General features: G+C 41.9%; 1 protein-coding gene across 3 annotated transcripts; it reads right to left on the bottom strand.

Moving 5' to 3' along the window:
- Window positions 1–2,952: 2,952 nt before the first annotated feature.
- On the bottom strand, window positions 2,953–11,662 carry LOC307019263 (uncharacterized protein). 3 transcript variants are annotated; one of them, XM_079650001.1, is made up of 11 exons: window positions 10,611–11,662; window positions 9,712–9,820; window positions 9,313–9,559; window positions 8,885–9,161; window positions 8,161–8,338; window positions 7,908–7,984; window positions 7,619–7,799; window positions 7,211–7,459; window positions 6,893–7,064; window positions 6,653–6,801; window positions 2,953–3,545 (listed from the first exon to the last, which is right to left on the bottom strand). In XM_079650001.1, exons 1-8 carry the CDS (start codon window positions 11,052–11,054, stop codon window positions 7,404–7,406), a joined length of 1,569 nt encoding a protein of 522 aa, XP_079506127.1. In that variant the 5' UTR covers window positions 11,055–11,662; the 3' UTR covers window positions 2,953–3,545; window positions 6,653–6,801; window positions 6,893–7,064; window positions 7,211–7,403. The 3 variants fall into 3 exon arrangements, with proteins under 3 accessions (XP_079506127.1, XP_079506128.1, XP_079506126.1); XM_079650002.1 differs by lacking the exon at window positions 2,953–3,545 and adding an exon at window positions 6,380–6,493; XM_079650000.1 differs by lacking the exon at window positions 2,953–3,545 and adding an exon at window positions 6,500–6,582.
- Window positions 11,663–12,926: the final 1,264 nt, after the last annotated feature.

Genomic DNA, 12,926 nt, shown 5'->3' with positions numbered 1-12,926 from the left:
GGCTAGACACAGGCCGTGGGGGGACACCCGAGACCGGGCAGTGTACCCGGTAGAAACCGGGTGAAATAACCACAAAAAAAAAAAACGGAGAAAATAAGGGGGAAAAGTGAAAAAAAGGGTCCGAAAATAGGCACTCGTGAGCAGTGTTGGGTGTAACGCGTTACAAAAGTAACAGTTACAGTAATATATTACTTTTTGCTGTAACAAAGTAATGTAACGCATTATTAATGAAATTTGGGTAATATATTACCCGTTACAATGCTCACATTTTAACCCGAAATGAAATGGTATTTTGTTTTTTAAGAATGTACTAACATAGCGAGACATTCCGACACCAAACAAATTGTGCGGGAAGATTAGTAAACCTGGTGTGTTTACCCTTCAGGCTTCGCGTCGGGATCTTTGGGGCAGTTGAATGTTATGCACCCTCTATTAAAAAAAGAGAACGGAGCGAAATATACGAACAACAAATTGTGTCAGGTGCGCGTGACCTTCTCTGCTGCGCGTGCATCATTTCCAAAGTGCTTCCACAGCAGTGATACTAGGGGTGTAACGGTTCACAAACATTTCGGTTCGGTACGTACCTCGGTTTTTAGGTCATGGTTCGGTTCGGTACGTTTTCGGTACAGCAGAAAAAATTATCACAAAACATAAAATATATTTTGTTTTTTTTAAATTATTATTAAAGTGTGAATATTCACTCAAATAAATACAAAATATAATAAAATAAACATTAAGGTGCAGCATTTCCATGAACTGAAATAATCTGTATTTGAACTGTAATGTATTGTACTAAGCAGCCAGTTTGACATTATGACTTGCTTGTCATTGTATTTTGATGTTTTTTTAAAGAAAAATTAACTTGTCCACATTGCTTGCTGAAAGGGCAGATCTGCTGGCACTAACAATTTCTCCTGCTGTGGAGAACACCCTATAAGGATATTTGGCGTTTGTAATAGCTTTGGCTCGGTCTGAACTTTTTGCGAGTGGTGGAGGCTTAAATGCTAGCGGGAGTTGGGTTTGCACTTCAGTCTTTTTTCTTTTGGTACCGCCGGTGATACTCACGTTCGGGTGATGCCTTTTCAAATGAGTGTGCAAGTTTGATGTATTGCCAGCCGCGTAACCAATTTTAGTTGAACAATGCCGACAAACAGCTTTGGTTCGGTCCACCTGTCTTTGTCCGTCATCCTTGTACGTAATTGCGAAACCAAAATGTTCCCAAACCTGAGACTTTAATGATGCTGGAGGATTTTCGAGCTCAACTTTATCTGCGTTCGCCATTTCCTCAAATTACTGACTATATTTGAACGCATCCCTGTGACCAGCTCTCATAGTGTGCCTCTCGTCCAATGAAATGACTTGGTCGCTCTATGACGCGTTGAACCCAATGTGAGCAAATTACTCTGAATGCTGCGACGCAGCACCTGAGATTACTTCCAAAAATGTTAACGTTATATTTGTTCGTTACACTTCGGTACACACGTGTACCGAACCGAAGGGCCCGTACCGAATAATTTCGGTATGGGTACGTGTACCGTTACACCCCTAAGGGATACACATCCGTGGATAATAATTTATACGAAAATGGTTAAAGCAACCATCACTAAACGCCAGCAACACTGCATCTACTGCAGACAGTAGCAACAGGTCAGATGGGGACATCACGTTACCCTCCGTTGTGGACACTAGCTTACTCCCGCCTGACTCGCCGCCCTCAACCCCGGAGCAGCAGTCTTCGTCGCCCGAAACTACGCAGCCCCTCTGCGGCCCGCAGGTGCCAGGATACTACGGCAAAACAGAGCCTGCCCAGGTATATTTAATCAAGTACCCGCCTGTACAGTGGGGTTAGGCGGTCATTTTGCAGCTTGTGGTATACAAATAGACAAGGGCTAGAATATTCATGTGAAAATAGTGCCATATTCTGCCATGCCTGTAGAAATGTTGGGTCAAAAATAATGCATACAATAGCACAGATGCCTTCACCACGAATGGCGACAAAACTATCTCATATCCCAAGCTTATCAACAAGTTAATGTTGCAGCCAGCTGAAATGTTCTCCAGGTCACAAAGTCAATGTCACGATTCTCATGTTATGTCACGTTTTTAGTTTTGTATGTCTAGGTTTGGGTTTATTTTGCTGTTCGGTTCTCCCTGTCTCCCTTGTGTATTGTCTGGTCCCTCTCTGTGTTTTTCCTCCCTGTCGTTAGTTTCCCTGGTGTGTCTAATTGTCTGATTGTGTTCACCTGTTGCCCTTGTGTTTCTCCTCTCCTGCCCGGCTGTTTCTCGTCTCGTGATTATCCCTCCCTGTATTTAGTCTTGTCTTTTCCTGTGTTCAGTATTGGTTCGTCTTTTGTTGGTGACTGAGTTCACCGGGGAGTGTTCTGTTTGTCCGAGTTATATGATTATCCTTATCCTTGAAATAAAGGTAATATCAGTGTTATCTGCATTTGGGTCCTGCTTGCTTCACTCACCGTAACAGTCAACCTCACATGATGATGTGATACCAGTTTTCAAGGACAGTAAAAAAAGGTGACGTATTTGCGCATTCAATAAAGCTACAGAGCGTAGGAATGGCCTGCTCTACTATTTTAAAACGGAATTGCAGTTTTATTGCTTATAGATTATCAGAACATTTCAACGGGGACACAGCCACATTGGATATTAACCTATGGATTAACTACATCATCGTTATCGTTTTAATGCCATTGAAGACCAGTTTAGACCAGACAAAGACAAAGGTAAGCCATGTTAGCGTTGTGGGCTACCTAGCGCCACTTGTGTTGACGTACGTTTTTGTTGATAACGTCGCAAGTTTGTATCTTTCAGCGTTGAGCTGGGCACCATTAGATTCTGTGTCTTTACGATCATAAACGATGTGTTGGATGTGCAGCTAGGATAAGTAATAAGGGAGCTAGGAGTGATTTTCGGTGCAGTAATGGGTTAGCATTTTTCGCTCGGGGCTAATTCAGAGGCTCACTGTTAGCATTGTGTGTTTGTTTTTTAAATGAAAAAGATCAGTTAAATTAGTTTTTTCCCGTTATATGGTGTTACAACCCGCCCCCTACTTAGTGGTGGTGGCTCGTGGGGAGACCCGCAACATAAAATAAAACACGGCAAACACGTAGCATTAAACGGCATCTTATTTATTCCAGACACAACTGTACTCACATGGCCAACCGGCAAATGAACAAGGGCTGGAGTACAGGAAAAACAAACAAAAGGACGAAGGGGGCCTGGGGCAGCCACACCACGGGCCGTAGGACCCAGAGCTTCCCTCCGCTACCCAGAGGTCTAACAAATCCCTGCGGGAGAAAATAAAGCCACGAAAGCCTACACTACCTGGTCCTCCAGAGTACATAAGACACACAAGTAACACAGGGGATCTACAGATCCTAAACAGCAGAGTGAGGTAGTCCACGGACAGAGTCTTCTGGCATCTGGATAGGGAAGAGAGATCTTCTCCTCCAGCTTCTCCTTTTTAAGTCCCCAGCTGAATGTCATTAGGACACCTGGGGGAGGCGGAGCCAGAGGCGGACCAGGTGTACCTGCGCAGCAGAGAGACAGAGAAAAGCAACACAAGCACGTAACATATGGATATCAAATATTCATAGTTTATTAAATATTAAGGTTCCTTAGACGTTGTTTCCTGCAAATGACGCGATTACGGCCCCGGAACCGGGTCCGTGGGGCTTAAGAGGTTTTAATGTACGCATTCAAACACTTTTTCTTTTACCAGCCGTATTCACCTTGCAGGTGCAGCTATGTGGCTTTTATCCTGGATAAAGTGTTTAAGTCATGGATGTTTAAAGTTTAACTTCTTCATATTTGAATAATATTAAAGTTCACTTTTCATCCAGGAAGTATGACACTGCGCTGTCAGTGGGCTTCTCTATGTTTGTGATTGTTCGAATGCTCCAAATACCACCCCTTTCATGTGAACGCGCACCTAACTAGATAGGGCACGGCTGGCTTGAGCGATCCACTTGATAACCAGCTTCGTAGGACCGCTTAGCGAGAGCGCAGATGAGAGCGTTATGTTGAACCGGCTTCGTAGTACAGGCCTCTGAGCTCTATGGGGGTCTTTAAAACTAACGCGTGCGCGCACACGCACACACACGCACAACAGCCCTCTACTTGCTACAAACTTAAATATGAAAAGGTTCAACTACGCACACACACATCATCTCGGCTCGTTCAGCACGCTCATAGGCATAGATTGTGCAATAATGTATTGCGCACATTGGAGGTGCAGCGAAGGCATATTGTCATTCAAAAGATGTGTAGTTCTTTTGGGAAACATGTTTTTATTTTAGCCTATATTTAGCCTACCTCGTTAACGTAAATAATACTCATTACATTGACACAAGCATTATTTGTGATTCAAATAATGGTTGTTGGTAATGTATTAGCGATCCCCACAGATGAACTTGAACAATGTTATTAACTTCCAGGGTAGTGAATTGAACATGCAATTGTAATTGGGTGTGTGGTACATTTTCACGCACGCACACGCATGTTCCACAACACACAAACTGAACAAAACTCAATTGTTCGATCTCAACCAGTGTTCTTGCGGTCTCGTTATAACAACAAGTTAGTGATGTGTCGGTCGCGAACGAGCCGGCTCGAAGAGCGACGGGAGTCGGTTTGCGCCCGCGAACGAGCCGGTTCTTCTTTTTTTTGGCGGAGGGATCTAGATCGGCATGTAGGCACATTATGCAATGTGCACATTATCCCGCTTATTACATGGCCACATTCTCAACAAAGTAACGACATGACTCCCAATATTAATTGAAATGCTTTTATGGATTTAGAAAATCATTTTATTGATTTAAAAAATAGTTGTATTTATTTAAATTGACATGCATCCGCTAAAGAAAAATTCAATATTCAAAATTGAAAAATAGTCCGTTGTACACACATAGCATTCTTGCTAATTAGCCAAAACTGAATAAGTAGCAAGCATCGTAACAAATAAATAGGGACAACAGCTTGTCAACTAACCATTCAGAAACGTCCTGCTGCAACAAAGATGATGCGGGTTGGGTCGCGGATGTTGCATAATAAATATATTTAAATAATAATCATTTAGTTTGATGTTTAAATCCTCAGACCTCTCCCCCGCGGGACCGTGCATAATCATAACCTCTGCAGCTTATCAATCTGCTTCTGAGCGCGCCACATTCTGAATGGCTGAGGTGAAGCTCTCTAGCGGAGAATACAGCATTTTCCAACACTTCCTCAAGAGCGAAATCCAACGTCTGGGAGGCTTTTGGTGTCCTCCTAGATGGAGAAAATAACCAACATCCCACGCTTTTTGAGAGAAATATGCAACTGCGTGTGTTAATAATTGCACGTTTTCACTGCTCATATATGCGGGTTCGGGTCGGGTTGCTGATCCTGTGCCGACGGGTCGGGTCGGGTTGCGGAACTAATTGGTAATATGTGCGGGTAGCGGGGCGGGTTCGGTATTGCACGTCGCGGGTGCGGGGCGGGAGTGGGTCTTGAAAATCAGACCCGTGCAGGACTCTGAGCCAGGGCACGTACGGGAGTGCCGCGGGGCACGTGTGGGGATGTCTGACAAAATTACAACGCGCATTTGGGGCATTGTTGTATATATTAGAAGCTTTTAATCCAGAATTGATCGATGTTACCATGAGCCACATACAGTACACTGTAAAAAAAAAAACTGTAAAAAACGAACTTTCAAAAGGGCACATTACTATCCAGAGGGCAAAACGGGCAGGTGCTCAAGCACTACCTTGACTAGAGTCTGTGTGCACGTCTCTGCTCCCTGCAGAATGCATGTCATATACAGAGCTGAATGGCAGGCTACAGATGAGGCAAATACAGCAGTGAGTGGTTTGTTTGTTTTGACTGAATCTGTAAAACGTATGCTAATATTGTTCATGAAAATAAATACTGGTGCATATGGTTTTATGCAATCTTTCATTTCATTCTGTCATTGTACATTGCGTTACTATTATGTTATATACTACACAGCAATGGCATAACACACCCATGTGTACGACAAAAAAAGTCCACACACAACCTTATGCTTTTGAAATCAGCATATACTTTACACATCCAACATGAATAATCATGACACATTTGATATAAACTGTCGGAGCTTTATTCCAAATCAACGGTTCTCTGAACCCATTTTAAAAAATAAATGTACTTGTATTTTACATAAATTACAAAGGCTTTTCACTAAATATTCTTTGCAATTATTTCAGGCGTCACAGGTATCTAGCCTACAGAAGCTTTGTGAGCTTGTGCTGGGGCTTCCTTGGACGCAAGATCCGAGTAGTAATTCCGGCCTGCTTTGTCCTCAGGATTCGCAGGGAGTTTCCTGATCCTCAAAACACGTATGTTGGGTTCAGACAGCCGTCAAATTGAACCGTGAGGCATAACCGGCGATGACCTCCTCCCTGTCAGGTCGCTCATACTGGAAACACAGTTCCTCTGGGATGGGAATCTTCAGAAGCTCCTGTGTGAATGGGGCAGGGTCCACAAAGACTTGGTCGAAGATGAGGTCCATCAAGTTGGCCACGTAGCCGTGCAATGTTAAAAAAAAAGCTAAAGAATATTTGGTTTAGATTTGTATATGCATGTAAATAGTTGGATAATAAATATGTTAAACACTTACAGAATGTGGGGTCAGTCTTTATTGGTTTTGCTCTGCATTCTCCCTTCCTGGCCTTTGGGAACTGCAGTTTATATAGAGGGTTTCCAGTGGATGTAGTGGCTTGTGCACGATCAGCATTTTCATTGTTGTGCAGGGCTGCCAGGTACAGTCTTTAATTTCCGTAATGAGAAAAATAAATGTAAATAATAGCAAAGGATGTACAAATTGTCAGTAATTATAAGTAACTATGGTTTATTTTACCTGCACAACATTCCAAGAAATGGAAACACCACATTCTTTGGAGCAAAGCGCAGGATGACGCTGTGGAATGCCTCCAAAGATGAAGTCTGGTGGTGGGGGCTGAGTTTGGCCAGAGCTTTCAAAATCCTCTTGTTTGAGAGAATTTTCTCCAGCTTGCAAAAGGCTGGCGTTCCTAAGAATTTGAAAATCAAAGTCATATTTGAAATTGTCATGCTTTATAGATTGTGTCTGACAACATGCTGTATTTAATAGTTGTCCCATACAAATATTTAAAGAGGAGTAATGTAATGTATGTATCATGGTTTATGAACAACATACCTGCTGCCATCCATTTCCTTTTATCTGTGGTTGTGCGCAGTGGATGAAGGCACTTAGGGAACAGGGGGTCTTCATGAGAGTGGACATCCAGCACGTGGTTCAGGATGGAAGTCCATTTGGCCACTCTCTCAGGCCCGGTGGTGGAGGTTGCTGCAGTCCAGTATATGTGTTTTCTTATACTCTTCATCCACTTTCAAATCTTTTCGCAGTCCTTCATTTTTGCAATCTTATCCAGTTGCTTAGAAATCCCTAATAGATACATTTAACATGTAGTTAATATACATACAAGTTGACTCAAAATATTATTCTACTGATGTGATTGTAGGAAGCCGGGTTTGTGTCTAAATACATTGGTTAATTTATTTACAATAGATTTATTTACATAGAAATTAATATAAAGAAAAATACCTTTCTCTATGTGCCACACATCAAAGAATTGGGTGATGCTGCTTTCCCTTAGGAATTTCTGCACGGACAGATGTCTGTCTGTGACAATACAGTCCAGAGTCACACCACGTTCCTTTAACAACTCCAGACTCCTTTTAAGGCCCTCTAACTCCATGTGGTAGCTTCCACCAACCTCATTGCTCTGTCATGACACATACAAATAACCATTGATACACACATTTTAAAGATTAATATAACGTGCAAACAGTGTTAAAAAAAAAACATTGATATTTAATTTCACCCCACTTACCTGAACCAACTGGAGGTCAACGACTTTGTTGTTCTCGAGGTCCATCATAGTGTAGCTGCCGAACTTTGCCGAGTGGCCTGCGAAAAGATGTGTTACAGTATTTACTTTTCTCTGCGGATGGGGAATTTGTATTTTTGATTGTAGTGTTTTAGCATATGTTTTTCAGGAAACATTAATTTAACAAATCACACATAATCAAACCCCTTTCTGAAATGTAACATGTGAATTGTATAAAAATACATATACGACATACCTGGAGAGTCAGCCCTCATATCACCACCAACTATCACTTTCTCCTCTTCATGGAGCTTCTGTAGCATGCCTTCCTGTGATTTTTTCCAGTAAGATACAATAGCTGGCTCAATGTACATCCTGGCATGCCTTCGGTAGGTGTTGTATTTGAATATCTGCATATTCATTGCTTTGAAGACCTAATGGTTGAAAGAAAACAGCAAGAATACATTTTAATCTCAAAGATCACCTGTACAGTCAAAAAATGAGATGGCATATTCAACCAATAACAACACATATAGCGGTTGATACAAAGACTAATTGAAATAATATGTTTCTTCTGTTAGAATGGGAACTGGAGGTCGCTGGCCAACGGAACTCACACACTTTAGCAATGTGACAAACCAACAAGAGGGGGATATGAAAGATTACTGGCTACAAACAGTCACGCCGTTGAGGAGCCGTTGAAGGGACCCTGGAAATTGCAAATGAGCTGCCCTTTTTTTAAACAGGGAAAGAGCTGAACATGTCGGCAGGGGTGCTTACTAGAGTACACCCTTCACAACTCTTCTCTTTCTCCACATCCCCCTCCCAAAAGAGCTTTACATATTAGCATGGATCGTTTCCTAACAGTGCCACATTCCCACCTTTTCTCACTCTTGTTATTGTTACCTTGTCCTATCTTATTCAACAACAACATTTGCATTTTCAACCATTAGCAAAACAATTGTCTGCAGTTAATTTACCTTCGAAAGTTTGTAGAAAGATGCTCCGTTGACATATGTTGCAACTGATAGCTGCAGGTTTCCAACTGGAGTACTCCAAAGAAAAGGCTGGCTATTCCAGTTTCTTGTAAACTGACAATGGGGGCACAGCTGATGCACTGATATGAATGTACCAATCCTTCTGGTTTGTACATCACACACATGCTTGCACACAGGACATGCTTCAAAAAGCTCCATGAGGCAGGTCTCATATACTATGTATGTGTTGGCCTTATGGGTGGGTTTTTGTTCTTGACCACTAAAACAAAAAAAAGAGAAGTTATGAACCATCACACAGATTGTTGCTTGAGAGATCTTTGGTGTTTCCCTATTATCAATGTTGGAATGATATACAGCAACAAATACAATACATAGACAAACACACACATAGTGATATTTCAGTAACTTACAACATGTCTGTTGTTTCTGTAGCATTTGTTATGGATTCTGCTGGATCATAAGTTGCATCCTGGCCTTCGGAAATCACAATAGAAGAGCTTCCCTCAAATGGATCTTCGTATTCTTCTTCAGGGTCTACACGGGGCCTCTTTGGCGGTCTCTTCATGGGGGTGGATGTTAAAAATGGCACTGGTGCTTCCAAAGGAATATTTAGTGTGCCGACACCAAAGCTTCTGCAGGGAATTTTAGCCTGGACAGCTGTAACATAATTGTATTTGACATTAAAACAAAAAAATAAGATAAAACAAATAGACTTTACTAAAATTACAAGCACACAAATTCAAGGCTACAACATCAGATTGTCAATAAGTATCCAAAGAACATTTTGAAAACGTGCTTCTAACCCGTACTTCGACGTGAACCTTGAAGAGTGCTCCGGGAGAGCTGTGTACGAACAGTACGCTGGTTTGGTGGGTCAATCTGACATGCAGAATCAATCATCACAGGTGAGGTGCTGGCCTGTAAAGAAGAAAACATAGTTAGAACAAAATCATCTCAACTTAGTATTCAGGATGAGAAAATACTATTTGCATAATTATAGTCTGAAATCCCAAAAGATGGGGATTAAAACTGCTAGCCACTAATTAGCCTTTTGCTGGAGGTAAGGCCCCGTTAACAACAAACTAACGTGGCGTTAGCTCCGTTTTAATCGTAGTGTGTCTACCCCCTGGCAGACATACACACACTGTTGTATCCTAACAGTCGTGCACACACACCCATTTATATTCATGTGCGCAAACAAGTAAACACACAAAAGCTTGTACATATAACGCTGCAAAAAACGGCATGTCTCATTAGCGTAGCGTAGCTTACAGATCGATGAAATCTGATCATTCTTACAGACTACAATAAAAAAAGCTTGTACATATAACGCTGCAAAAAACGACACTTAGCTTCCGAAGATTACGTTTGTTATTATTACTTACTCAATATGATTTTAGTGGATACAAAATACTAATAAATAGGAGAATAAATACTTGTGTTATCCTATAGCGTAGCTTTACAGCCTTCACACAAATCGCCATTACGGCAGTATGTCTGAACATGTTAGCAATTGCCTGATCATTCAAATAAAAGCAAAGACTGCGGAGCGTACAAAATAAAATAAAATGTTACAAAAACATATAAAGACCTACTAACGGATTACTGTTTTGGGTTTGAGGCTACATTTATACGGCGATGCTACATGCTACATGCTACAAGCTAGAGATAGCTTTATCAGGAAAAACACCGCTAAATAAAAACTTACAGCTTCAACATTGGATGTGGCCTCACTGGCCTGGTCCCGGATGTTGGGTATTGGTCCCGGTTTTAGCCTTAGTCTGGAGGCAAATCCTTTTTTGACTTGAGTGAAGTTCGTAAACAAGTCTGTGGTAAAATGTGTCGAACACACACGCAGAAAACTGCTGGAGTGTTCTGGCACATTTCCCTGGAAAATGAACTCTAGCCACAGATTATTTTTATTTTTCCAGAGACGGCAGTGCATGCAGTATTTTGTCCTTGTCACGATTATTGCAGCCAACAACTGCGCAATATCTATCTCTATTAAACATCCTGGCAAGAGCAGGCAAAACCACAGATGTGACTGGGGAAATGTAGCCTGCCGACAGCCTATATGCGAATTACAGGTTGGGCAATGGCCGTGGCCGTGGCCCAACCTCTCATTCCCCTGATAGGTGGAGAGTTGACCCATCAGGCGGAGTGCACCTCTATTATGTCATAGAGGTGCAAATCAAAAATCCACATGTATCAAATCCGTTGCAGCCCCGTTTTTAAAGATTTGGGTATGGAGGAAAAAGAGAGAGGGTTGTGTTTTCTGACACTTGGTGAATTCCCTGGAACACCGGGGACACATATGTTTGTATAAAAGACATCACAAAGTGCATTTTGCATGATAGGTCCCCTTTAAGTAACCCAACATGTTAAACAGTAAGAGTAGTAGTCATATTTCGTGAACCCTTTGAAGAGTACTGTCACACCGGTGTGATCATTCTATAATACACAATTTAAGCCCAGGGGATAAATGCTAACGCTGCATTAGCATCTGCGATTTTTTCTACTTCACGCTATCTGCACAAATGGTTGACATTAAACATTAAAAAGACCAGGCAGTTCAGAGAGAATCAAAGGAAGGCAGGCAGGCAGCTTTGCATGACATTCTTCTGGACCTGTTTAATTGTGGTGATAGTGAGGGTAGTCAATCCTTTTGTTGGACGGCCATCTTGGTGACGTTTGTTGTTCTGCTAGACCGGAGATGTAGTTCATTCAGCGTTTCACACAAACAAATATGTTACTTCACAGTTTTACGACACATTTTTATTTTTTTGACTTGCAAAATTATCTTTTAAATTGCCAAACATCATATGTGTAGTTCTTGGCACAATTCAAACGGGATCGAAAGATAATCTTTCTCTCTCCTTTGACTTCAATACATAATTTTTCCGAAATAAGGTCCCATGGAGGTCCACCGGAAGGGGAGGGACTTTGCCACTCTATACAAAGCAATAGCAATGTTAAAACGAAGTAAACTGGATATAAAATCCCCTAACAGGCGAAAACCTACCAGTCGCACCCACTGTCTCTGCCACCTCCCTCCATGCCTGGTTCCTCCGGTTTGTATCCCGGTAAGTTATTAGTGACTGGTCATAAAGAACCGGGTGATTTTCTACCGCAATAACTAATCTCTCCTCCATTTTCAGGAATATAGAAAATGAACTGCGGTCTGGCTCTCCCAGCTTGCACGCGATTTGATTGGCTAGCGCTTGTACTGTCAGATTTGCATAAACGGGATTTGATTGGCTGACGCTTCCACCTCAGCTTCAAAAGTTGAACATTGCTCAACTTTTGAATCCTGAAAATCCTGGAAATCCTGGAAATCTTCGCTTTGCTTCCCCACAATGCAGTTCGGCGAAAAGCGAGGCAAAGTGACGTCACCCCATTCAAAGTCAAAGGGCAGAAGCGTTTGAAGATCTTTTTAACGTTGCCGTGTGGACGGGCCGTTACTGGACCTCTTTGAAATGCAATTGAATACCCCTGCATTATAGCAACAACAACAATGACAGGCTAATAATGATAATAATAATAATAATAATAATAATAGCAATAATAATTGGGAGGGGGGGCGTGGCTGTTCTTATGTTCTCTGAGGGGAGACTCACCTTCCCACACTTCCCACCCCCTGCTCAAAAGGTTAAGTGACTCCAACCATAATACTCATATGAGGTTCTATGAGCAGTTATCTCCAAGAGGTGCAGTCCAATGGATTAATTTCAGACCCCCTTCTCTCTTTCTCTTTGTTAGTGTTATTTATGACCATACTGTAGAGAGAAATACAGAATACTTAAGAGAGGCAATTAGGCCGGATTTTCATACCGTCTGAAATGCTTCTATGGCAGCACCCAGGGGAAACAGGAAGTGGTGTCCTGACTGATTTCAACCAGACCAGCTGTGGATTAATGTTGTTCCACTGAAGATCTCACTGATGCTTTTTAATGGACAGAGACTTGATTCTGTGATGTTATCTATTGATGTGGAGTATATTCCTAAATTCTATTTAGGACTAAAG

The sequence above is a fragment of the Notothenia rossii genome (genome assembly GCF_949606895.1).
Source record: "Notothenia rossii genome assembly, chromosome: 9".
Taxonomy (NCBI): domain Eukaryota; kingdom Metazoa; phylum Chordata; class Actinopteri; order Perciformes; family Nototheniidae; genus Notothenia; species Notothenia rossii.
This window is presented reverse-complemented; position numbering and strand designations above follow the sequence as displayed.